This window comes from Numida meleagris, unplaced genomic scaffold (genome assembly GCF_002078875.1).
Source record: "Numida meleagris isolate 19003 breed g44 Domestic line unplaced genomic scaffold, NumMel1.0 unplaced_Scaffold208, whole genome shotgun sequence".
Classification (NCBI taxonomy): domain Eukaryota; kingdom Metazoa; phylum Chordata; class Aves; order Galliformes; family Numididae; genus Numida; species Numida meleagris.
Window position 1 is genome coordinate 608,011 of NW_018363880.1, and position 27,642 is coordinate 635,652.

Here is a 27,642-nt window from a genome sequence, read left to right on the forward strand (position 1 = left end):
TCCTCAACCAAGGGGAAGTCTTCCTTTCCCCAGACTCTCTATCTTACCTCCAGGGTTTGGGATTCTTAAGGGGCAGTGTTAGCAGTAAGCAAAGAAGAAGTTCAGTAGTCTGCATTCTCAGTCCTCCATTATCAGGGCGCACAATTCATTCAGAGGGCTCACATTTTCCCTAGTCTTCCTTTTGCTATTGATATACTTTAAGAAGCCCTTTTCATTGTCCTTGACCTCCCTTGCAAAGTCCAAGGGGGCATTAGCCTTCCTCATTGCATCCCTGCATGCCCTGATAACATTTTTATATTTCTCCTAAGTACTTGGCATGTTTAAAGCCAAAGCTTTATCAAAACTTGAGGACAGCTGTGAGTTTTCTGGATTAATATCTTGTGATCACATTCATCTTTTGGGGGTAATAGCGTCCATCTCTTCTCCTTCAGCATACTTTTCACTCAACTCTGTATACAGGCTACCCCTGCCTCTCCAGCAACTTCTGTGTACTGGTGGTAAGATTATTCTCCATTTCTTAGTCCTATTCTGCATGTCTGAGCAGAAATAATAATACAAGCTTAGGAGATCACCTGCTTTCTCTGGTGGTTGATGCTGAGATTACACATGGCAGCAATTGCAAAACAAATCATTCTGGATGTGGCAGTGCAGCTTGAGATTCTCAGCCCAGTCCATCTTCCCTAAGTGTAGAGTGCGGAAGTGGCTAGCCTGGGTTAGGAAAGTCTGTAGCTGTGGTATGTACAAAAACAAACACTCTTTTCTATCGGAGTAGCTTGAACAGCACTAAGTTGTTGGTTTGGTTCCGAGCTAGCTCATGAGTCTTGGATTTAGGTATGTCTGCTCTGCATGACAGATTGTATGTCCCTGCACTAAAGTATGCTCAATGCATGAGGAACGTATTGATAATTTAGCTGCCAAATACATTAGAAAATAATAAAAGATACTGCATCTTCTTGCTGTTTGACTAAAATTCAGGTGTATGGCCACAGGCATCCCAAAAGGCATACCTTTGACGGTAGTTATTCTGTTTTCCAAACCTGTATGTTCTTTTCAGAAAGATCTTTTGTAGTTATGCTTTCAGCAAAGTGCCAGAAGGCTGAACCTGGGCAAAACTTTGCTTTAAGAGGGTGGTGAGAAAATCATTAGGAAGAATGTTTTAGACCTAGATAAGCATTGTAGTAAGTACAGGAAAGCTAAGCACTGCATTTTCTTTTAGAGCTAAGTCACATTTTTTCTTTCTTTTGCCTGTTGCGTAGCAGTCTTAAGATTAAGTAAGATTCATACATTCTTTACAAATATTTGGATTTGCGCTTGAGTTTTCCCACCTTCCAGGCTTTGGATGATTTGGTTTCAGAAGTGTGTACCTGAAGGTTTATTGCTCTGAGATTTGGATTGTGGCTGCAGAAGCAGTAGCATAAAGAGGAGGCAAGAGTGCTGCTACTTCCCCTCTTTCCTGGGGAGAGTGAGTATGCTCTGTAGCTGCGTTTAGCTCTTTTCCTGCACATTGTGACCCATGCTGTAATCCTGTCAAGGATTAATGTATTTCTGGAAGAGATTTCTCACCTATATCTGCATATGAAAAACACTTTTGGTATTCATTGATAGAAAAACTACATCACTGTATGTGGCAAGGTTTCTTGCCGACATTTATTCACAATGAATGAATGGGAAAAAAAACAACAAAGAAAAATGGACAACAAACACATAGACTGTACATATTGCTATCATATCCATATAAAAGTAACTGTGTCTAATCTCACCTATCAATCATCTTTGTCACTGATATCTTTACATTCAATCTTAGAACTGAAAGAGAAAAGAATTGGTGTTGTGTTAAAAGAGTAAAGCAATTGGGTTCCCTTAGCATTGTAGAGTGAAGCCTCTAGTTCTTAATTTTTACCATAATGCAGTACATTTTATTTGTAGCTGGAAATGGTCAAATCTTTTCAGCAACCCCCCCAAAAAAAAACATTTTTAAGAAAAGTGTCATTTTCATATGACCTCTTGTGTGTGTTGGGAGGAAGAGTGATCGGTTTGTTTTTCAAAATGGAAACTTTTAACAAACAGAGGCTATAAGAGGTTTTTTTTGCACAGAGGGGAATTTTTTTGTTTGGTTTAAGCTGGTCAGTTTGAGGAAGATGGGCATTATTTTAGGATGATAAACCCTACTTGGACCTTGAAACAAACGCTATGAATATAAAGGTAAACACAAGTCAATTTTTTGTAAATAATAAAGACTTTGATAACTCAGAGAAAGGTTTGCTTAGGAGGATTGTAGTAACATAGTTAGCACCTGTATGGTAGAGGGGCAGGTAACTTTCCAAATAGCAAAGGATTAGTAGGAATCAAGATGTGGCAAATATGTACCACAAATCTAGTAACTCTGTGATGAATGCATGATTTTCTTGTTTTGGTGTTTTGTCTTTTATTGTATATTTACAGTGGTGTGACTTCAGCCAGACTGTTTCCATAAAGAATATGATTCATTGGGTAGTTTATGACATACCTCACGATGTACTTTGAACTTGCTGTTGCCCTGTTTGGGAAGAGGGAGAAGCTGGATGCGGAGACATTTTGGCAGTCTTGGCTTCTGTTCCTGTGTCACAGTTTGGTTCTGTTTCACATCTGTGTGTGAGAGAAAGGGCTTACGCCTTCTAGAGGTTATCCCCTTCCTCTCCTTTCTTCGTATTAACTAGTCATGTAGATGTTCCCTCTCCCTGTGAGACCTGTCTCTACTGTATCCTTGGGCAGTTGCAGATGCAACAGGGATAGTGGGAATCAGTTGGATGCTTCTCTTGTGAACCAAGTCCAGGCATTTTCTTTCATAGAATGGCTGGAATTTAATGTGCTGGAAATGACTGTGAGATAACACACCTTTTCCTGACACAGAATAGGATGTTTTCCTAAACATGTTAAAGGAATTCATGTGATAGTGTTGTTCCATAAAACCTTGTGTAGTATAGGTTTTGAACATGCTGATGTAATGGTTTATTTTCTTGGTTTTGTTTTGTTTTTAAATCTCTATCTGTGCTAGATGGGAAACACAGCATCATGAAGAAGAATATGTGAATCTGGGCTAATACTGCATCTGTTGTAGCACAGCCCCAAGAGGAATGCAACCTTCTTGCTTCTGCTTCAGCTAGGGAGTTTCCTTGATTGGCTACAGCAGTGGGAAGGAAGCAGATGAACTGTAGTAAGGATGTATATATAATGTTAAGTATACATAATTAGTGATAGCTATAAACATGAGTTAAACTGTGAGAATTATAATGGGCTGATAATGAACTTGCAGATAGCCATTTTCAAATGATTTTGATTTATTTATTAATTCAACCTGGTGTCTTATTTACAACAGGATTCACCTAGTCCCACTTGAGGATTTTCTGTGCACCCTTGTTAGAGAGCAGCTACACAAAACATTGAAGGAGACTTTCTGAGAGAATGGAGGGAGTGGTAGGGTGAACCTGAGTGTGGGTCTCTACTGGCAGGTGAGATGTTTTCTCCAGTGTCTGCAAGTCTGTCCACCCATGATGTGTGCTTGTTTGGCTGTGTTGCCTGCTGGGGCTTCCTTCTGTGCATGGGGGAAGAGTGTGAGGGACAAACAGCTACTTTTAAAACCTCTCCTTTATCTCTTTCAGCTTAATTTAGCCATTTAAGTAAAGCAAGAAGTGATGCTAGTTCAAACAATTGCTTGGCTTGGGCTTTGTTAAAAATGCTTGCAAAAGCTTATAGCTGAGTGATAGGCTCGTTTTAAGTTTTGTAGCTTTACAAACTTAAAATAACCTTATGCCTCTTAAGCTGTCATCTTTGGTAACGTACTTGAAAATCCTGTGGGAAGCTTTCTGTCAGAAATAATAATGAAAATACATCTTACTCTTAACACCTGAAGTTGCGTAGACAGATTAGCTGCTGTATGTGATTGTGCTTTTTTGGAAGGGGATGGTTGCATAGGAAGGATTTCCGTAGTAAGTCCCAATTCAATTGAGTCCATCCTCAAGAGTTAATTGAATTTGGGTATGATAACCTTTAGGGTTTCTTTAGATCAAGTAAGAATGGGGAAAGATGGGTTGAATTAGTTTAAAGCGCCAGTGTCCCAGACCTTTTAATGTGTGGTTCTGGTTTGGATGTTGTCTAATAAAGGTGAAGCCTAGAATGATAACCTGGATATGGCTACACTTTCTTAAACCTTTAGTTGGTAAAGTTTTTTGTTTTGTTTTAAAGAAAAAGCAAAAATAAAAACAACCTCCTGCAGAAAGCAAAACTGCATTATTTAATGGAAAGCTAGTATTATTCACTTGAAACTAGAGTGGCATGCCTGAGTCAGTGAAGTATGAGCTAAGAATCTGGCAGAAGCCTTTAGCACAAAGGAAGGCTGAAAGTCTCTCAGGAAGCCTGTATGCTGCTAAATGTGGCACGTTTGAACATGAGACTAACATTATAGTGAGTTCATAGTAGTGAAAGAGCAAAGGATCAGCCACAAATTAGACTGACCTAATTTTTAAGTCACTTCTAAAAACTTAATAACACAGTATGTTGTTTGTGCAAGCTGTTTATTTCTAGCTCAATCTCTTGCTACTTAAATTAAGCTATGTGTTAGCCCTCTAAAATGTCAAAGTAGTTTTTCAGGAAGGTGTTTGTGTTTGAGGGGTTCTCCAAACTTCCTTCCCTGGCTCTTTTTCCACCCTGACCTCAGCCTTCAAATAAAGGAAGTGATTAAGGACCACCCATCATATATCTTTATCCTTTATGTTGGTTTCCTGGAGGTACAAACTTAGGATTGCATACCAAAACCTAACTCAGTCATATGGGCTGCTTATGTGCAAGTTTCTTAGTGCAACTCAGTCTGTCTGAAAATTCTCAAAACACTTGCCGTAAGTATCAACAGGAATGTATTCATGGTCAGTAAGGTGTTAGAAGAGTGATCGGTGTTACTTACTGGTGAATCCATGATCACTGAAAAGTAACTGGTGCTTCTTCCGTTGCTGAATACCTAATAAAAGGATCATGCATTTTGAAAGTGGTATCTTTCCTTCTAAGTGTTCATTAGATAACTCCGAGTGCACTGAAGTTTATCTGTCTTGTCAGTACATTACTTCAGTTACTGCAGAAGTATATTGAACCCTCTTAGCTTGGGATTCCTTTGGCAAAAGTCAGTTCTTTTCTGATTGCTACTTGACAGACCGTGTAAAATGGAACACCTCTAGAAATTCTGGATAACTATAAAATGTTGTTTATATGTTTGTATGGAATTGTATATGTATATAAACACATTTCAAACAGTATAATACAAATACAACTTCAGTAAATAGTTTTTGTTTTTCTCTGCTTTTCAAAATCCTGTAGGAAGCCAAGCAAGGCTGCTACAGATCATTTCTTGATGAAGATCTAAATCAGATGCTAACAACAGAGTTTACTCACCTTATTTGGTCTTGAAAGCATTTGCAATTTTAAATTTTAAAATCCCGGTCCCTCTTAATTCTTGCAAGCTGAATATGATGGCGGTCACATTTTGTCAGAAGTTCATAAGGGGAATTAATGTGTTTTGTGGTGGTATCGCTTTTTGCCCTCTGCTTAAAAGGTAGTGTTTATAATGCTGTAAGAGCTGCAGCTCAGGAATGTAAGTCACCTTTTGCTTTCTCCTGCTGTAAAGATCAGTATGGCTTCCCTTTTTAGTCATGCAGATACTGTGCAAGAAGTGTGGCCTTGGCACCACTGCAGGCCTTGTTACAACGTGACTCAAATTCACAAAAATGCTTAGGATCTCTTGTGAATGAACTACCACAAGGCATGGTGTGCAAGATGACCTGGTGAGCTGCCATAACTTGTGCTTTTGCTCTTGAACTGGGCTGCATCATCCCCTGAATTAAGGGAATGCTAGAAAACAGTTGTAGAAAGAAGCAGGCTGTAAGAGTTAGCTTTTTGAGTACAAATTATGTATGTAAGCATGTTATGTTGCCAGTGTGTGCTGTCCGAAGCATTACACCGTGGCAATCAGCTTGGTTCCTTATCCACATCTAGTTTGTTTTCTCCACCTCACCCACAGTTCTGTGTTCTTCCTTGTCTGTCTTGACCCCTTCCTGCTCCACATGGGCTGCGGGCACTGAGAAGGCCTGATTGCTGGCATGGACTCATGGCTGGAAACAGTTCCGCCATGCTGGTTATGAGCTGTCATCCTGTGCCACATATGTCTGGGGTCCCTCTCAGGGAGAAACTTGGTTAAGCTGATCTGCTTTACTGCTTAGGGCTGAGCTCATGCATGCATTTAGATGTTTTGTGGGGCCCAGCATCCCTGCCAGTGGCTTCCCCTTGGAACCCACAAGCGTGTAACTGCTGTGGTACATTTTGTAGGGTACTTTCTTTGTTTTTATCACTGTATGGCAAGCATTGTGTAAAATATTAATTTGACTTTGAGCTTGCAGTCATTTTTCGCGTGAATTTGAGAATAGTTTTAACACTGACTAGGTAAGCTTTGTAAACTGGTAAATGCTTCTCTGTACAGCTGACAGGACATGCAGGCATTTTCAGGCACAAGCGGGAAGAAACGAAGTTATTAATGTTGACAGCTTAAAAAAAAAATAAAAAATTCCTTCCAAACTTTCTCATGGCCTGATGTGAACGGGTTTAATGCACATGTTGCCTTCCAGGAGAATGGGTGTCATTTCCTCAAATGGGTGAAAGGCCATTGTATTTTAACCCGTAGCTTACCGTAAAAGCAGTTTACGTGGCTCTTGTCCTTACAGAAGGTTGACTCACTGCGAGCTTTAGTCATTTGGTTTTAAGGAAGAGTCATTAAAAAGTCTGTTGTAAGAAACTCACCCCTGCCTTGCCCAGGAGCTATTCTGATTTGTTTCCCTAATAAAATGCCATCATTATCCTCTGCCTTTAATCTGTCTTAGTGCTTGTATGGAGGCTTCAGATCTCTTTTGTTTTTTCATTGTACAGTGACTGCTAAGCAGATCAGAATTGGGTTTTTTATTTTGGGCTCCTTTTTTACAGGTCTACCTTAGTTAATCGCCTCTGTTGGAACATCTCCCCCTCAAAGCCTCTTGCTAGACAAAAGGCACTAAACTTAAAGACTAACCGTTATCTGAAGACTCTGAGATCTTATCTTACCTTCTCTTATGGAAAGCTGTATAAGGAAATAGCAAGAACTTTTAGAACTGCTAGGGTTGATGTTTATTTAGTACTACTCTTCAGAGCACTCACTTGAATCTTTTTCTTAACAAGAAGATGAGCCCACAAAGTATAGTGTCACTGCTTACGTTGGTCTGTGTAGATGCAGAGAATGCTGCCAGTGATTCAGGACATGCAGGTGGTGTAGGAGATGGAAACCTTGTCATGAAAGTGGCTACTGTAAAGAAAGAGTAAGGAAACAGTGGGATTTCAACTGTTGAAGATTCATAAAGCAGTTTAACCCTTCAAGGGGTTGAGTTTCTATCTTTGAATTGCTGCTAAAGTCCAGCTGCTGTTAGAGACCAGCAGGTATGGAATTTGCCAGGTGCCACAGCTAAATGATGGATCCTGTCCACAGGAACCAGGTAGAGCTCATGGTGTGTTTTGTAAGAATAGGTGACTGTCTTCCCAGCTTGAGTATAGTTTGTAAATTTTCACTCACATATCTTTGAGTTGGATCTGTTCAGACTATAGAGAATAAAGCAACTGCATTTTAAACCTTGCTAGCACTGACTGAACAGACTAACAGGTTTTATGCTAGATGCTTCATGCAAGATTAAACCCTCAGGGAAGGAGAGGTACTCAGGTCCTTAGAAGGATGCTGTGGTGCTTGACTGCTCACTCTCTCCTTGATTTTTGGCTATTTTTTGGAGAGCCACAGCTCTGTAGCTGTGGGAGAAACAATCCTTGCAACTAAACTGATTGGGTTCATTCAGATGCAGCTTAGGGAAGGCCCTGAACAAGAAAGGAAAAAAAGCCTTCAAATTCTAATTCTGGAGAAGAAAAGAAGGTATTTAAATAAGGCCTGGAGGACCATACTTGTCAGAAGTAAGTCGAAAGGCAGGTAATTCACCCTAATTTAAAGGATGTATATTTCTTTTCCTGAAGTCAGCAGAAAAAAAATCCTTGTCTCTAAATGATGAAAGACTTCTTTTTAAACTCCCTCCTAAACATGAATAGCTAAAGTTTCCACTTTAAACTTGGGTGGCTCATTCATATTTCATTCCATTGTAATACAGCAACCTCTCTTTCCCTCCCCCCTCTTACCACCAACACTAAGAAGGAGGAGGGGAGATATAAAATGTTTCCGAAAATTACAGGAAATATCTGTTCCTTTAACAGCATTGCCAGGGAATTTCCAAATATGCTTAATGCTTATGGCTGAACTTGCAGCAGCTCAGTCTTCAATCTTGAGTGGATTGTGTTCTAAAAATATGACACCTCATTCCAGTAAAATACATTGAAATGAAGTGTATGCTTTTTTCTCATCTGCTCTTCAGAATTAATTCTGCCATGTGGTGAAATGAGGGATTTGGGGGCTGCTTTAAATTCCTGATTTCCCCTCTTTACTAAATAGAAAGAAAAGTATTCTATTATTGCTTGAGATGGTAGTTAGCGTGTAGGTCCCTCTCATGGTGCGCATCCCATTGAGCCAGAGGGCAGCAACCTTCAGTTACCTGCCTGGGGGGCTCTGGCCCAGTGTTCTGCTGTTTGCATTGGCAAGGGTTTTAGAGCAGGTACCTGAAGACAGCAAGGTATTTCTTGGAACTTCCTTCCCTGCAAGGTGACACTGGTTTTGAATCTGTTCATCAGCTTTTATAACACGCTCTGCCCTGTGCAGCAGTGGCTCTGCATGGTTATGATATCACTTGCTATGTACTTCAGATCCACTCCTGGGTTTCGTAATATGGCAGTGCTTGGCAATAGTTTGTTAGTGTGGTTCATATTACAGTGATTAAGTGAGGTTGTCATATCTTGGTATAATGATTTGAATCTTGCTTAGCTGGCCAGGAAACAGTTTGGAATTGGCACTAATGTGTTTATTTTTACTTCCTCGTCTGAATCATAGAATCATAGAATTGCTTAGGTTGGAAAGGACCTTCAAGATCATCAAGTCCAACCACAACCTAACCATACTACTCTAACAACCCACCGCTAAATCATGTCCCTGAGCACCACATCCAAATGATTTTTAAACACATTCAGGGATGGTGACTCAACCACCTCCCGGAGGAGCCTGTTCCAGTGCTTAACAACTCTTTCTGTAAAGAAGTTCTTCCTGATATCCAACCTAAACCTCCCCTGGCACAATTTTTCCATGCCATTTCCCCTTGTCCTGTCACCTATCACCAGTGAGAACAGACCAGCCCCGCTCTCACTGCAATCACCTTTCAGGTATTTGAAGAGAGCATTGAGGTCTCCCCTCAGCCTCCTCTTCCCCAGACTAAACAGCCCCAGTTCCTTTAGTCGCTCCTTGTAGGGCATATTCTCCAAGCCCTTCACAAGCCTTGTTGCCCTTCTTTGGACCTGCTCCAGCACCTCCATGTCCTTTCTGTACTGAGGCACCCCAAACTGAACACAGTACTTGAGGTGGGGCCTCACCAATGCTGAGTACAGGGGCAGGATTACTTCCCTAGTCCTGCTCACCACACCATTCCTGATACAAGCCAGGATGCCATTGGCCTTCTTGGCCACCTGGGCACACTGCTGGCTCACATTCAGCCGACTGTCCATCAGCACACCAAGGTCCCTTTCCATCAGGCAGCTTTCCAGCCACTCCTCCCCAAGCCTGTAGGGTTGCCTGGGGTTGTTGTAACCAAAGTGCAGGACCCGACACTTGGCCCTGTTAAAACTCATATGGTTTTTTGACTCAAGTGTAGTAAGTGAGTAATTGCTTCTGACATGAAACAGTAATGAATTACAGACTGCAATAAAAGCAGTCCAGAATTTTTGGTTGATCTGACTTAGATGGTAATGGGAGAATAATCTTTTAAAATCCATTGAAAGTTTTCCTGGTTGTCTAGTGTCCCAGGTGATAGGAAATGAAAAATGTTATGTCTTATAGGACTTGTTTGAAGTGAATTAGCTAAGTTTTTCTCCTAGATGTCACAGAACTAAATGCTGTCAATCTACAGTGGAAAAAATATTTTGAAATAGAGCTTCTTGCTTGTATGGGTGGAGAAGAGAGTCCCCAAATAAAGTGTTTGAGCTGTTGAACAGTGTGATGTAACATACCAACAGCATTTTTCTGACACTTCTCATGAGCGCATATTCTGTCAGTCAGGTATCCCTGCTATAGCATGAAATAAATGTTTACTATTCTACAATGAATGTCAAACTGGTTGGCTTCTTGGGAAGTGCAAATGATGATAATCTGGCTGATTGTTTTGAGTTGGTGATGATGTTCGAATGATTTGTGCAAGAGCATTGCACATATTTGTGGAATATGTTGAGTTGTTCACCAAAATGTGGTGGTGGTGGTTTTTTTTCTCTTTTTTTCCTTCTGTTTTTTCGGAAGAAGAGATAATCTTATTTCTGTTACTATTATTTGTATAAAAAGCAATAGCTCACTGGTTTCTACATGGAAACTCTATTTATCTTGCTTAGCCTAGCTCTCCGAGAGTGCTGGTGCTGAAAACGTCAAGAAGCAATAGGCGTAGAAACACAGAACTTTAAAATCTAAACTGGAGGTGTTTTTATGTACCTTACTCTTGGGAAACTGATTTCCCTTCTGTCTCCATCTGTTGATGTCTCACTTCTCCTAGGTGAGCACAATTAAATTGAGTAACTTTTCTTTAGAACTAGTAATCAAAACAGACTCAGTTAAGTAGGATGAAAGACAATAGACCACTGAACAGAAAATTCTTCATGTGTTTTTTCCAGTGGATTATACTTACCTTATTCATGGAAGTAGAGTGTGTAATCTAAAATGCATATGGCTACTGTTTCTGCAAGAAAATTACTACTGTTCCATTTTGATTGTATATACAGATCTGAAGAATGGATCTCTGGGAAGAAAGATGGGAGGGAGAAGCCATTCTGATCATACAAAGAAACAAAGAAAGGCAGGGTGATATTCTCTAAACTGCTTCTCTTTTTTGAACATGGTAGTTTAGTGACATTTTCTAAGTAAATAAATAAATGTGTATGTTTCTGTTTGAGAGGCTTCCTCAGTACACTCTGCCGTTGCACCAAAGGAGAGTGTGCTGGGGAGGAAAGGGAACTGTCAGTGTTCTACCACTCCCAGCTGATCTGAGAAAATGATCTATGTAGAAGGTGGTGACATTTGCTTAAGTCAGCTGAACAGCTAAAAGACATCCTCAGTCTCCTCAGCTGATGAACATGAGCCCTTGCATCTTTGTTAATAGGGTCATCTTTTAAATTACAAGCATTTGTAATCTCTTTCCTGTGTGGTCTGTATAATGACAGGCAAGACATGGGTTTCTTGTAATCTCAGATTTTTTTCCGAGACTTTGCACTTTATTGCACAGATGTTGGTCTTTGGAATGTATTAGCTTGCTTGGTGAATTCAGGGGAATTATTTCCATCCCTTACTTTTACTAGAAATCTTATTTCACTTGTGCTCCAGAAACTCTTTCTCACCACAGATGATTAGCAACTTGATCAAGGATGGTCTCTCCCTGTCCTTCATGGTCACTCACTCTCTAGTAGCTTAAATGACAAGTGTATTTTCTTTTGTTTCCATCTTTCTAAGGCTGGTGAAGGAGTGCTGAGGGAGTGCTGAGAGGCTGGGAGAAAAATGTCTTGTGAGTGGAAATTAACCCCTCTGACCCCTAGATTGGGAATTCCTCTCTGATGCAGGAGGTTGTGTGGGCCTGTTTGCTTAGTATCACGTGCAGTTGTGTTGCTTGTAGGGGCACTGGCTATCAATCTGCTGGCACATCTCCACTCTAAAACTGAAGCCCAGTATTCTTTTGGAAACAGCTCATGTGCCCACAGTGGCATACATACTGCAGTTTAGAAACTCATACCTCTGTGTCCTGGTTCAGCTTTTGGGTTTCTTTTTGTGTTGGTGTCCGTTCTGAGAAAAACGAAAGTGAATCCGATCATAGGAAAGGATATTGTAGAGATATCTGTAAAGATATTGGGCAAGCATGGAGCCATCTCTAGCTTTACAGTGAGCTAAAGGTTTAATTTTCGTATTTAAAAGAGGTAGGAAGCAGTGCTGTATGCCTCAGTACATCTGAATGCGGAAGAAGCTGTGTGGTACCAATATGTGTATGGGTGACTTCATGCAGTATTCTCACAGCTGGGCTACATTTCACTTTTTCTCAAAGCTGATTTCAGTGTAGAACATCCTGTGACTAAGATGGTTTCCTAGTTTGAAGATCAAGCCTCATAATGGCCAGAGCATTATATTGCATAATTTTATGAAACACTGTGGTGTTAATACATACCATTGCAATCTAAATCACAAGTAGAGCACAGAGAGAAAACAGTCAAGACATTGAGTTTGGCCTTCTTACAAACAGTAATTGAAATGAAACAGATATTTCAACACCTCCTAACAGCTGAATGATAAAAGCGTTTGCCGGGAAAGGGAGGAGATCTCTCGTGTTTACCTAAAGTAGGAGACTGCCAGTTCCTCTTTGTTTAGATAGGTCCCAACAAAGAGTCCAAAAGTCTGATAGTCCCAGAAACTGAGAAAGCAAAAACCTATAACTGAAACACTGTTTTGACAGGATCAGCTCTATTGGGCAGGAGAGGAACTACATTTTTATCAATCACAGTAATTTGAGATGACATTACTGTTAAGTTTATTACTGTCAAGCCATGGGCAGAGGAGCTTTCCACTGTGTTAATACATGGCTAAATGTTAAAGTAATAGTGTTTTTCAAGAGGACTTTTAACTGGTAGCCCGCTTTCATTAAGAAACGTGTTCTTTTACCTAGTAACCATATTAAGATAAAGTAATAGAATGGCATAGGCCAGAAGGGACCTTAGCAATCATCTAGTTCCAGCGCTTCTGCTGTGGGCAGGGTTGCCACCCTTTAGATAGGTTACCCAGGGCCCTATCCAACCTGGCCTTGGACATCCACAGCTTCTCTGGACAACCTGTTCCAGGGCCTCATCACCCTCTTGAGTAAAATCTCCTCCTAACATCTAAGTCTCCCCTCTTTTAGTTTAAAGCCATTCCCCCTTATCCTGTCACTATCAGACTGTGTAAAAAGTTGGTCTCCCTCCTGTTTATAAGCTCCCTTTAATTACTGGAAGGACACAATGAGGTCTCCTTGGAACCTCCTCCAGGCTGAACAAGCCCAGCTCCCTCATCTTTCCTTTGTAGGAGAGGTGCTCCAGCCCTCTGATAATGTTCGTGGCCCTCCTCTGGGCACTCTCCAGCAGCTCTACATAATTCTTGTGCTGGGAGCCCCAGGCTTGGGTGCACTACTGCAGGTAGGACCTTATGAGGGCAGAGCAGAGGTGTACAATCTCCTCCCTTGCCCTGCTGGCCTCCCCTCTTCTGGTGCAGCCCAGGATGCAGTTTGCCTTCCAAGCTGAGAACGTACACTGTTGGCTTGCATCAAGCTTTTCATCCATCAGAATATGCAAGTCCTTCTTAGCAGGACTGCTCTCAATGAATTCTTCTACCAGTCTGTATACTTACTTGGGATTACCCTAACCCGGGTGCTGCACCTTGCACTTGGCCTTGTCGAACCCCATTAGGTTCACATGGGCCCACTTTTCAAGCCTGTCCGTGTCCCTCTGGATAGCATCCTTTCCTTCTGTTGTATCAGTTGCACCACTCATCTTAGTGTCATCAGCAAACCTGAGGGTGCAGCTGAGGGTGCACTTAGTCACTGTGATAGAGATGTTGAAGAGAACCAGTCCCAGGGCCGGAGGATACCACTCGTCACTGGCCTCTTCTGGACTTGAGTTCTTTTAAGGGATTTCTGAAACAAACTGTCGTCTGAGAGGGAAGGGTGTGGCAGCAAGCAGAAAGCCTTTAGGAGATAAAGAATATACCCAAGATGAAAGTTGCAAACTACAGATTAGGTATTTCTAACAGTCTCCACTTCGATATTCTGTGGTTTCTATAGCCTCAGCTGCTTTATTTTCCTTTTGTTACCTGAACTTTAAGTTAGCATTTTACCCATCAAAACAAACTGTCTAGCTCACAGAAGAGCTAGAGCCAATTCCCACTACAGCCAGTGGAAAAGTTTTTATTAATTTCAGTGGGTTTAGTATCTGGCAGCTTCTGATGCAATAAACAACCCCCCCAGAGGAAAAAAAATCACAAACTCATGACAGGATGTGTTGAGAGAAACAAAAAAAATGCAGAATGCTTTTTGTTTATTTCCTTAAAAAAAAAAAAAACCAAAAAAAAAACAACTATGGAGCTTCATTTGTTTCCACTTGCATAATAGTGTAGTCTTTTGATACCTTTCAGCCTGTCTACAAAGAGCCTGAGGCTAATAAATAATGGCTGCTCTTTGAGGAGGAGCACACTTGCCAATCAAGTTGTAAAGATAAGCGGTTTTAATAGGCTTGATTAAGGCTTGGGATACTACATTTTCCAGTATATTTTGTAGGTTAGAACAATATACGTTTCTTTGCTATACACTGCCATTTATTGGAACAAGCTTAAAATCATCAGTGGTACTATATAGTAGTAGTCAGGACATTTAAATTATCACATTTTGTCAACCTCATGGCTGTTTATGTGAAATCTTGTGTTTTTCTTATATGGGGACATAAAGCTCTGTGCTCATTGAAACATGGAATTAAGTTTGTTGTGATTTTCCTGTTTAAAATTTATTTATTGTGAAAGTGAAGTATGTACTTGTTATGAGTTTAATTTGTTTAAGAATTTGTACATGTAGGTTTATATATTATATCTGATGAATAAAATATCTGCTGACCTTGAATTTCTCACTGCTAAACGCAGTTGTCTTATTGACATAACAGGATTTTCAGTAAAAATTAAAATGAATGAAATCATTTTGAGGTGAAACAATAAGTCAGCACTACAAATAAAATGCAAAAATTTTTAACTGAGCCTGTTAAAGTGAGAATGTAAGACTCTGCATACTTAAAATTTGTTTGAAATATACTTGTGTGTACATCAGGAATCCAGGAAAATGTCTCTTCCTGATGTGCTCCTGTTTGCAAATGTGTCACTGCCTGAAGAAAGAGTGTCAGTGAAATCAGATTTTTTATCTTTGTAACAGTTGAGTTACTTTGCTTTGTTCCAGCCAGCAGAAGGCAAAGGTAGAAAGACTGCTTGGGTCTCAGGCTAGATGGCATGGACCACCCTTGATGTATGAGCTGCTGAGGTGTGTACTTTCTTGAGTGAGAGGTGTTATGTAGTTTTGCTGACCTAAAATCAGTTCCCAAACAGGTTATGTTATGGTGTGAAACACAGAAACTTGGGAAATGTAGTTTCTTGGCTTTAGCCAGCTCTGACTCAAGCCCAGATTGTTCGTTTCAAAGCAAGCTGCCATAGTAATAAGGTGAGGAGCTCTTACCAGGCCAGTGCTTTGATATATAGGCTCCAATGTGCGAGTGCCACCACCTCAGCTGAAAGAGCCAGCACACCCAGCTGTCTCCTTTTTCTGGAGCTGAAGTAGCTGAATTTGGGGTTTGTGCCTTATATAGATGGCCATATGTAAATATGCACAGTTAAACTGAGGAACCAAGTGCTGCTGAACTGGGAGGAAAACAAGGTGACTTCTGCTTTCTATGGGTTCTATAGTTTCAACACAAAATGCACTGAACTGGAAGGTGAGGCGCTGTGGTGGCTGTTCCTCAGGTGCATTCCTACAGAGACATGTTCAATCTAAGTATACCTTGGGAGATTGGTACTGACTTGGGCTGTTCACTATTAGATGGTGAAACATCTCAGGTGCTCTACTGCTGATGCCATTTAGGTTGAAGCGATCAGGATCTAATTTCACAGAACTATAGTTTGCTTCAGTTATTATTAGCATGTGTGAAAAATGCACTTCACGTAATGATCCCAGGAGCTCCAGAAGGGCCAGAGACCGTCCTCAGTGCCATACCTTGCAGCAGTGTGTTCTGTTTCAAGTTTGGTGATTAATTCCAATATGTGTCCTGATGTAGCATCTTATTTTTCTGGTTTCTCTTCAACCGTATTCTCAAAGGAGAGAAGTGGATGTAAGCTTCTTGTCCTTTCCTTTAGTACAGTTTCAGTTCTCAGATTTGCAGTGCTGGTTTGCGAAATGCTTTCCAAGGCATTAAATTTTAAAAATGTATCTTAAGTTTTTACAACTTCTTACTTAAATGGTGAAGTGCTGAAATGCATCTAAATCATTCTGCTATTGAAAGGAATAACAGATTTAGGGCACTGTATCTTAATTACATTCTAACAAGTCTCGTGAAGAGGGAGAGCTAGTGGCAACAAAAGTCTGCAATTAAGGCAGGATATGTTGCCTGAAATACAATATAATTGTCCAGGCGAGATTGTTGGAATAGATACAAACACTGTAGTTGCAAATTCTCACTCTCAGATGTTTGGAATATTCAGCAGAGGGGAGCTTTTCCAGAGTATATTTATTATGTGGTACAGACTGCTGTGCAGTTAGCCTCAACGGTGAACATCTTGTTCTGTGCGCTTTGTCGCCTCATCTAGTTTGTGTTTTTATCTTCCCCTTCTTGCAGACTCTCAGACCAGTGTAAAAATGATGGTTGGGAGCAAAGGTAAAGAATGATGTAATGCAGCGGCAGCCAGAAAGCATCTTTTGTGTGAATTGTGCAATGGCTACTCCAGTCATCTCCTGATGAATCAGATGTGAAGGGTTGCTCTGTGGAATGAGCCCTTTGTAACGGCACATCAACTGGAAGCAGGAGGAGACATTCGGCTGAAGAGCTCTCTCTGAAAATGGGTTTAACTTTTCTTTTGCTAGTCACTATCAGCATGACCTCATACACTTCTGGTACAATGCTGTGGCTAAGCCTTTGAGTACACAGCCATTACATCATCGCAGCAAATTAGAGAGGGAGGTGGTGAAAGAGGCCTCATTGTTGTCATGGCTGATGAGATGATCAGCACTCAACTCATTGTTGCTGAGAAGTTGGTGGCTTTGCTGGAGAGTGGTACTGAAAAATTGCTGCTGATTGACAGCCGTCCCTTTGTGGAATACAATACATCCCACATCTTGGATGCCATCAACATCAACTGCTCGAAGCTTATGAAGCGGAGGCTGCAGCAGGACAAAGTTTTGATTACAGAGCTCATTCAGCATTCAGCAAAACACAAGGTAGGGGGCATTTTCCTGTTATTCTTTCTATTTGTATAAAAATGTGCCTAGAGAGCAACTTATTTTGCCTTAGGCATTTTGGTTTGAAAAAAAAAATGGGGGAGGTTGAGTTTTGCAAAGACTTTACTGGATTTGACATACTGTCAGTTAATACTGTGTTTATCTGTGATATATTTAGTAGCGCTGCTCTCCTCTAAATAACAGATTAACATGTAGGGATCTTAAAATTAATGAAAAATAATGTTTTCACATTGCGGTGTAAATACCGCAATGAATGCGGTAAACAGTCACTTTCTAAACTTTGAAGGATTCTTTGGGGCCAGTGGTGATGAGGATTGCTAGCAAGAGGTCATACAGTTCAGAAAGAAACTGTAGCTCTGTCAGTCCTGACTCCTGCTTCCTGTTTAAAATGCTTTCAATGTGAATAGTTTGATGGATTTTTAAATAGAGTTATGAGCGAAAAGGAAGTAACTAAGCTGTTTAAACATGGTAAGTATCTAGTGGATTTTTTATATCTTTAATGCATTGGAACTTGTTTCATGTATTTTGGATGACAGAAATAATCTGTGTACTGTGTTCTTGCTTTCACATATTAAAAGTTGAAGCCTTTTTCTTACTTTCTTAAGTGTATTTTATACATAAACTCTTACTGATGGCTGAAATGTGTGTGGCTTTAGGCAGTTTGAGGTCTCTTTTGTATTTATAAATGAAAAATACTGAAGTAGAAAATGAGATTGGATCTTCTTTTAAAAAAAAGCTCATTTGTTGTTTTTTAAAAAAAAAAACTGGCTGAAGGTAAAGCATTTATAGGTGACATAAAGTTATCTAATGGTTGAAATTTGTAGTATATGCTTCAACTTAGAGCTAATAATCAATATGAAAACTCTCAAAGGAAGTACACTTGGTCAGGAATAAAAAATAACTAGCTAACTAAATAATACAAACTGCTGTGCATACAGCCATGTATGAAATTATATATCTGAAGTGCTGCATAGCAAACCTATAGGAACCCTTAACTGGACTTCATGCAGATGATAATGTGGTGCTTTTTTTTAATCATCTTCCTCCTCCCTATCTTACTCTCAGTTACTTATGTTTCAGATTGAAATTGATTGCAAGCAGGAAGTGGTAGTGTATGACCAAAGCTCTGAAGATGTGACCTCTCTCTCACCTGACTGCTTTCTTACTGTGCTCCTGGGCAAACTGGAGAAGAATTTCATCTCTATATATCTGCTTTCAGGTATGATGCACCACAAAAAAAAAAAAAAAAAAAAAGCTCTTGAATAAGGAGGGGAAAAAAAAAAGCTATTCTCATAGCTTATATGTACACAATTTTATGGACTATCCACAGCTTAATTTCCATGGTGGAAAAAATACAGCTCTAATCAATAAGAATTACCCCCTAAAGCAGAGGAGAGCATCATAAAACTTCCCTTTCTTTCTTCTCCTGTACCTCTGTAGATTAGTGGCATGAAATGCTAGTTTGATCATCTTCTCCTTCTGCTGGATCCCATGAAGAAGATGTTTAGAGTGTCTCCATCCTCACACAGTGGCTTCTGTAGAAAGGAATGATACCAGAAAACGAGTGTGTTGCAGCTCCCCGGTGTGTAGTCTGGGCAAGCACCAGTAGTGCGTCTCATAATGATACTATGAGAACATTTTTCTTATATCTAGCACATGGTAATTATCTGTTCAAACTGAAAATGCAACTTAAGCCACGTACAAGATAGTAGTGTCCATTAGCTAGCAGAGGTGAATTTAGCCATGTGCAGCTGGTAAATGTTTGTTTGAGTATTAGAGGGAGGGAAAAAGTCTAATATGTTAAAGGCCTCCTTATTTTTATTTTAACATTTCAAATACATTTCTCCAAACAAAGATCTGAGAGTTTCCTTTTTGGTTAAATAGATAGTGAAGGGGATGTTTATAAATGCTGAAACAACAGATCGCTAAAGCTCTGAAGTTCTGATGATAGAGAGAACAAAAGAAGAATGTGAAGAAAGTGTTTACTACTGACTTATTACAACTGAATGCTTGTTTCAGTAAATACTGCAGATTCATCTTAATTGGTTGTAAAGTAACTAACATAACACAGCAGAGTGAAGTAACAGTGTTTTTCTTCTCTTACAGTGATTTTGTTCTGGTTTTAATCCTTAGGTAATACAGCTTTCAGTGTCATTGTTTTTTTTTACTATCAATTAAAAAACTAGCTACTTAAAACAAGCAAAAGAGACGTTTTGGTGTATGGAGTGAAGGAGGAAGTGCTAGATTCTAGGTTGTACAGTGGTCCTTGGAGTTTCTTGATATGTGGCTAAGAAACTAGATAAAATGTGTAGTCTCAGTGACTTGATGATCAATGCTGGTAAATATTTATGGCTTAGAATGAGAGTAGGGGGTCAGTGCGCTGTGTAAAAAGAGAAAAACCTTCGTACTTCAGTTTTCCCTAAGCCACTTGATTAGGTTTATTTAAAACTGTGGCCATAAATAAATATTATGTAGTAGGAAAATATTTTTTGTTGTTGAATAAGCAGCAATTAATACATTTCTGAAATTCCTCCATCTGTTCTTCCTGCCTCTTCCCCTCATTACTGGGCATGCAGTAAGTTATTTTTTTATAATTGTTTATTTAGGTTTTGCATAAAGGTATGTTCAACCCTGAGGGTAGTTTTCCATTGAAGTAACTGATGTAAAGACCTCAGGGGAATCCTTACCAATTAGTTTAAGCTCTTGATCTAACCTCATAAAAATATTTATAATCCGTTGAGGAACGTTCTCAAGAATGTAGGTATTTGTTTTGGTTCTTAATTTTTAACTGTACACAAAATATTGAAATGTGGATACTGAAGGCTTAACCTACTCCCATCACTGCATCTACTCTGCAGGATTAAATAAGTCTTAAATGTAGAGATGTGACAATCTTAACATTATTTGAGAACTGAATTTAGTTTTATGGAGTCTGGTTCCTGGTTACAGTATTTTTGTGATGTTTCCCCTTGCTCTGCAGAAACAGCTGAGAGGGATTACTGTTTCTCTTTTGATGAATTAGCATTATTAAGGTGGGAAACAGCAAGAGTCTTGCTTAAATCCCATTTCACTCTGCCAGTGGAAAACATTCACGTTCTACTTTCCTAAAACACTTGCTCTTCCCTTCTCTTAACCTGGTTTGCTCCTACTTATGCAAGTACAAATATCTTAATGACAGATACCTTTCAAACGTTGCCTATGATGAGAGTGAAGCGGAGGTATTTAAGAGTGTGTATGCGTGTGTGTAGAAAACTTATTCTAAATAGGATTTCCAACCTTCATCCCCACCACCCCCCAAAAAACCCCCAACAAAACAGAAATCCTTACCCTTCTATGTTTCCAACCTAAAATTAAATGTTATGATAGCCTAATACAAAAATACTCTGCTGGCTCTGAACTAAAACTTAAAGCAAGGATTAATGTACTCAAGTGGATGTGGATGTGTGTGTAAATGTCTGAGGGACTAGATAACCATTACAGGTAATTTAGGATCACTGAAAGAGTTTTACTGAACTGTGTAAGAATTTACTGCTGCAAGAACAGCATATTTTGCCAGCAAGCCATAAAGAACATATTTTCATTTTTTTCAATCATCAGTTTGCCACTTAGACTTACTGTACCCCAGTATTCAGTACCACTGAGAACAGCCCATACAGAAAATTTATATAAATAAGGTGCCAGATTATAAAGCGTGTGTACAAAGGAGAGGTAAATAGACTTAGAAGCCTTCTGTGAGCTTCTAGATCTACCTGTTCTCTAGAGCCTGAAGGATGTGATATAGTTATGTATGTGTTTGCATTTCACTGGATTCACATCTCATTAAATAGTATAGACCGGATCTGCAGATGTAATCAGTGTTGTGTATATCTGTCTGTAGAAAGCTTAATTTGTGATCAGAGATGAAGCTTCCATGCTTCAGTGGGTGAATCAAAGACTGCTGGGAAAGAACAACTGGTCTCACACCCAAGTCAGATTGGAGTTGTTTTGAAAAGGAGTCCATGGACTTCTGTGGACTTCTCTGCTTACTACGCAAGTTATTTTTGTTGCTCAAAAAAATGAATAGCAAAGAATAGCAGGTTTTCTAGGTGTGCAGTGTGAAGGCCATGTGTGACTCACAGATCACTGAGTCAGGGAGCTGTACACCACCATTCCAAAACCTCTGGATGTGGGTGCCATCACCCCATAAAAGAGTTGCACTGACTGACAATAAAAGTTCAAGAGATGAATTGTCTAATAATCTCTGCTACAGTTCTGCTTTTGAAAACTGTAATTAAATGGTTTAATGGATTTTGCTTTCTCAAGACCTCTCTGATAAGCTTTTACAGAGCACAAAGCTGCTGTTGATAAGCAGAAAGGCATTAATTATTAATTTTGTATTCAGCAGTGAATGCTGGTGACATACAGTGGTCAATGAATGAAGTCATAAATTCATGAGTATGAAAAGAAAAAGCAAACAGAATGAGTTCAGTGAGACTGGGCAAAGGTCCTGTAAACAAAATAGCAAGGGATAAGCCAGGGACTGTTGCAAGAGGTGTTTTAGTTGAAACCCCAAATCACTCTTTCCCTGTGACCTGTCCCTCACTAACAGTGTGTGTATGAAGTGGTAGACATGCATGGAGGATGTAGAGAAGGAAAGAAGTCAAAGAGCTCTTCCACAGTTCTGTTTATGCTGGCATTTTTCTTAAAAATATTTGAAATCGTAAGTTGATGTGAAGGAGTCCTAATGCAGGAATGTCAGTATCTCCAGGGTATGTTTACCATTGTATTATCTCTACTTACCAAAAGCAAAGCTAAATGGAAAAGAAAGCACAGTACTCTCTTCCTGCTTTGTCACTAGAAAAAATATATTTTGTGGCGGAGGAGGAGAAAATCTTAAGGATATTCTTTCATAGGTAGGGTTGGTCATTTCCATCTCTTGAAGCAAGCAAGGTTGAAAAGCTGAGCTTTTCTCCCTGCTTCTGCAACACCACATGCCAGGTAGGAGGGTACCTCATATGAACTAAAAGATGGCATGAATTAGTTGCAGTTTCTGCAACTGGTACATTTCTAACACCCTCACACTTATTAACATTTGGAATTGGAGTTTATAATAATCTTTGGTTGTGGCTGAAGTTGTGAGCAAGTCTTTGGAGAGTGCCTCAGAGAGAAGAGCACATCTCTAAGTGGTGGTCATTAACACAATCAAGTCATATGCAAGTGGAATAACAATAGGGAGCACGAGCAGTTAAATATCCTCCTTACCTTCGGAGGAGGAAGGGATGTCACGTTTGTTTGTAGTCTGTTGATGCCATTAGAAGCAAGTCTAATGAAAAAGGCAGAAATCTTGCAGAGCTCATGCAGTATTGTCTCTATGAATATAGAAAAACTAGTACCCTTGGCTACAGCTGTTCCTCTGCTAATATTCTCCCAACCCTTGTGTACTTAAAATGAAGCTTTGAGCGTTCACTTAGTGCCATGATTGTTTTAAGCACTTGAAAAATGGGAGTAGAGTTTATTACTTTCACATGTGTATTCTTTTGCTATCTTATGAGAGAGCAAAGTTTGACTAGCATGAAGCTCTCATAACATTTCTCAAATCCAAGAATAACTTGCTAACTTGGCTTTTGTTTTGGATATCTCTGGATGTTTGTGATACTTAACTGACTGCAATCATGACTGGGATTTTATTTTTTTTTTGAAAGGCTGAAAAGGCAACTGCGAGTGTCCAGTCTGTTATCTGTGCTTGCCGTTAGTGTGACTCTCCTGCTGCTACATGCCACCTGGGTGGGAGGATGGGGCTGACTCCATTCTCGTACTCCTAGCCTTGTTTGCTTAATCTGCCTTCTCTTACCAAAGGCAGAAACCCGCGGGGCAAAGAACTCCCTTCACTACTGTGCTTGTAAAACACTTAGCACAACAGGGCTGCTTTCTAAACACTGCCATAATAATAGTAAGTTTTCTGAAGGTTAAACTTGAGTCTACTGAACAAAGTGCAGGTGGCTGATGAGAGGGAACTGGAAGGGAAGCGTGGAGGAGGAGTGCTGTCCATTGGGGTGGCTGTGCTGCTGGTAGGGCTCTGCAGCTCCAGCTTGTGTAATGGAAAATGGCAAGCGACCCTGCCAGCTGAGCTGGAATGTGGGAATTGCGATGGTCTGCAGAGCTCTGCAGCTCATCTAAATAGTGTGGAAACATTGGAGATTCCTAAAACTCTGAGTCAGAGAGCTTACATCTTCAACTCATTTTGGCAGGGGGAAAATCTGTAGTGCAGCTTTTAGGTAAATATTTTAATGTGGAATGGGAACGTGACTGTGAATGTGTTAAGTTATGGCATTAATCAGATCACAGGGTCTTATACATCAGTGTTTTGTACATTTTCTATTTTTTTCCAGTTCTGTTTACATTTCATTTCTGCATCGTTTTCAGTAACATTATACATGCAGGAGAGGGGCAGCCTGACAAGATGGCGTCTGACATGGAAGTACATATGAAGCAGAGGTGTGTCACTGAATTCTTCCATGCAGAAAAAAATGGTATTCACTGATATTCATCAATGCTCGCTGAATGTTTACGGAGACCAAACTGTGCCTGTGAGCACAGTGAGGCAGTGGGTGGTGCACTTCAGCAGTGGCAACTGCTGGTGCAGATATTTACAAGCATGGCATGCAGGCTGTTGTTCACCACTGGTGAAAATGCATAGTTAACGGTGGTGACATCCTGGTGGATGACAGGTTGGCCATGAGCCAGCAGTGTGCCCCAGTGGCCAAGAAGGCCAATGGCATCCTGGGGTGCATTAAAAAGAGTGTGGCCAGCAGGTCAAGGGAGGCGATCCTCCCCCTCTACTCTGCCCTGGTCAAGCCTCACCTGGAGTATTGTGTCCAGTTCTGGGCTCCCCAGTACAAAAAAAAAAAAACCAGGGATCTCCTGGAAAGAGTACAGTGGAAGGCCACAAAGATGATAAAGGGCCTGGAGCACCTCTCTTATGAGGAAAGGCTGAGCAACCTGGGTTTGTTTAGCCTTGAGAAAGGAAGACTGAGAGGGGATCTGGTCAATGTCTATGAATATCTAAGGTGCGGGAAGCAAAGGGATGAGGCCAGACTCTTTTCAGTGGTGCATGGCGATAGGACAAGGGGAAACAGCCACAGAGTGAAGCATAGGAAGTTCTGCACAAATGTGCATAAGAACTTTTTCACAATAAGGGTGACGGAGCACTGGAACAGGCTGCCCAGAGAGGTTATGGAATCTCCTTCTTTGGAGATGTTCAAGACCCACCTGGACACCTACCTGTGCAACCTGCTGAAGGGAGCCTGCTTTGGCAGGGGAGTTGAACTAGATTATTTCTAGAGGTTCCTTCCAGCCCCTACAATTCTGTGATTCTGTGACTATGTAAAAAAATAGTGCTTTGTAGCTGAGAATCTGCTCTATCGGAATAGTGTTGTAATGCTCCTTATAGCTGTTGTAGTTGCCATGGAAATAAATAGGAGGCATTACTTGAAGAGCAACCTAAATATAAATATATATAGAATCATAGAATCATAGAATGGCTTGGGTTGAAAAGGACCTCAAAGATCATCGAGTCTCAACCCCCCTGCCAAGTGCAGGGTCGCCAACCACTAGACCAGGCTGCCCAGAGCCACATCCAGTCTGGCCTTGAATGCCTCCAGGGACGGGGCATCCACAACCTCCCTGGGCAACCTGTTCCAGTGCGTCACCACCCTCTGTGTGAAAAACTTCCTCCTAATATCTAACCTAAATCTCCCCTGTCTCAGCTTAAAACCATTCTCCCTTGTCCTATCGCTATCCACCCTCACAAACAATCGATTCCCCTCCTGTTTATACGCTCCCTTCAAGTATTGGAAGGCCACAATGAGGTCTCCCTGGAGCCTTCTCTTCTCCAAACTAAACAAGCCCAGTTCCCTCAACCTTTCCTCATACGAGAGGTACTCCAGCCCTCTGATCATCTTGGTTGCCCTCCTCTGCACTCGTTCCAAGAGCTCCACGTCCTTCTTGTGCTGGGCGCCCCAGGCCTGGACACAGTACTCCAGATGGGGCCTCACAAGAGCCGAGTAGAGGGGGACCACCACCTCCCTCTCCCTGCTGACCACTCCTCTTTTAATGCAGCCCAGAACATAGTTGGCCCTCCGGGCTGCCAGCGCACACTGCTATATAGATTTGTATTGTTTGTGTATATGTGTGTGTCTATTATAAGTATATATGTACATGCATACACACACTGTATATATATTTTGTAAGTTGATGCAATTAAATGGAGATGTCAGCAGCTCTTTAAAATGGAAGTTAGTGTCATTATGACTTGAAAACTCAGTAAATGCTGTCATTCTAGATCCCTGATACGTTACAGTGGAAGCAATCAGTAGTTTATTACGATGCATACATGAGTGTGTTCTGATGATACAGGTTTTGTTTGTAGGATTTTTAATTTTTTTTCTTTTTAAAGCAATTTTTCAACACACAAAGATCTAGAACATGGCTTTCCTATTGTGAGTGCCATAAATTGAAGTCAAAGTTGTTGAAAATCTACTAACTATTGAAATGGATACAGAAAATGGCAGGGAAGATGGATTAATGTTTGAAACAAGTAACTGATTGCTTGCTTTCTGAAGTCAGTGCACTACAGAACCTGCTTTGATTGGGAGCTAATCTGCAATACCAAGTTAAAACACATGCAGAGGAAATGAGGGGCCACGTGGGACCACGAATAAGTATAGTCAGGTAACACAGTGTCACAGGTACCTCATATGAAAATGTTGTAGCTAATGCTGTAAAGATTATATACTGGAGTAACATATTACTGGGAGAGCGTGTGTAGAAAGAAGGATGGCTTTTTAGGGATCAGTGTCCTAGACAAAGCATTGATGCGTCTAATCTTGAATCACTTCAAGCTTGCAATCTCTGGTTTTAGTATGTCAGTGTATTGCCTAATTTTTTTTTTTTTTGCAGTATCCATGCAGAAGAGAGACCACTCTGTAGGTACTTGGGAAAATTAAGCAAAAAACCACAACTTTGCCTATGTTGTCTTTACCAAGAAAGCACAAATGTAAAATCTCTGCTTGCGCGGCTTCTTTATAAGCAAAAAGAGTCACTTTATTTTGAAAAACTCCAGGAAGCAGCCAAGAACTTTCCCAAGACTTAAATAAAGAACAAATGAAACCACAGATTGATCTTATTTTTTCTTTTCCCTTGATTTTATTTCTTTCCTTTCTTGAAAGGATTCAGCCCTCCAAGCCCTTCAAGGAATTGCTGGGCTCTGCCACTATATTTTCCCTAAAATTTATCTAAAAGACAAGGAGTGACTGAAAATTCAAGGATTGCTTCCTGTAGCAGAGGGAAATTATTACGCTATACGTAGGAGAATTTGCAATTTTTGGAATCTTTTTGTCATTTGATTAATACATTAAACAAGCAGTGTCCATGCTCCTGAACAGAGAGATTGTAAAATAAGGAGGAAGCCTACTAACAAAAATAAATAATGTCAGAGCCAAACTTTTACTGTGTCCTAGCATGTTTGCTTCAGTTTAGGGTAATGGCCTGTAGTAGGCAGTGCCTTAGGCTAGCATCCTCCAGTGCTCCCAGCCGTGCTGAAGTCCAACCTCACCCTCATGTTGCCTGAACCATTTCCCAGCTGGGAACTTCTCCTGCCCACTTTGCACTGGATTGTGAAACTCCCCTGTGAGCCTATTTAACTCATTAGCCTGGCAGAAACCACTTCAGCAAGAAATAAACACATTAACAAATGATAGGGAGGAGAAAGGATATACCTGTATATTTTTTAACAGCCTAGAGCTTTTAACATCAGATCACAGCAGTACTGTTCATGGATTACACAGCCGTGAATGGAAGATGGAACTGTAACACAGAATGGTACAGCTGTTGCATTCACTTAATGGCCTTTGAAACCAGTTTCAGATTGCTGTACTTGGGCCTGTGTTTTTGAGCTTTCTTTTATCTAACTAGGTCGCAGACCTGTCCCTTTCTTTGTTTTGAAGGGTGTGGGCTCTCTCTTCTCTGGCATGAAAAACAGCTCACAGTTCAACTCCTAAAAAGCAGTGTTGGTCATCCTTGGGACTTCACAAAACACCTCCCCTGAGATGCAGCCTTGTGGTACGTTGGTGGCAGCCTGTGCACAGAGGTGTTTGCTCCACACATGAGGTTCATCTAAGGAGCATACTGAGCAAGAGAAAAAGAATTTCTGTACTTATTTTGTGCCTATTCCTTCTTAAATCTCTTCTGTTACTGCCTTGGCATCAGTTAGTCTCTCTAATTAAAAAAACTTCCTCTGCTGTAAATGCCGGTCTCTCAAAAGACTCTTCAGTTCTATGAAACTTCCTGTTTGTTTTTTAAAATAAGTGAATACTTTTATTACTGTTTTTAGCAGGTTTTCCAATCTCCCTTCATGTTACCCAGGTAGATCGTGCATACTCTAAAATGCCTG

The 27,642-nt window shown here is 40.5% G+C and overlaps 1 protein-coding gene across 8 annotated transcripts in view; it reads left to right on the top strand.

Moving 5' to 3' along the window:
• The window catches only part of DUSP16 (dual specificity phosphatase 16), a 63,290-nt gene that overhangs the window by 18,858 nt on the left and 16,790 nt on the right, over positions 1 to 27,642 (top strand). For 6 of the 8 annotated variants that reach the window (XM_021382327.1, XM_021382322.1, XM_021382328.1 and 3 more), the window contains 2 exons: positions 16,594 to 17,192; positions 18,294 to 18,432. In XM_021382327.1, the coding sequence (XP_021238002.1) occupies positions 16,962 to 17,192; positions 18,294 to 18,432 (370 nt within the window). In that variant the 5' untranslated portion in view covers positions 16,594 to 16,961. Of the gene's footprint in view, positions 1 to 3,355; positions 3,489 to 15,167; positions 15,249 to 16,593; positions 17,193 to 18,293; positions 18,433 to 27,642 lie in introns of those variants that run through there. The other 2 variants (XM_021382323.1, XM_021382324.1) reach the window with 2 other exon arrangements.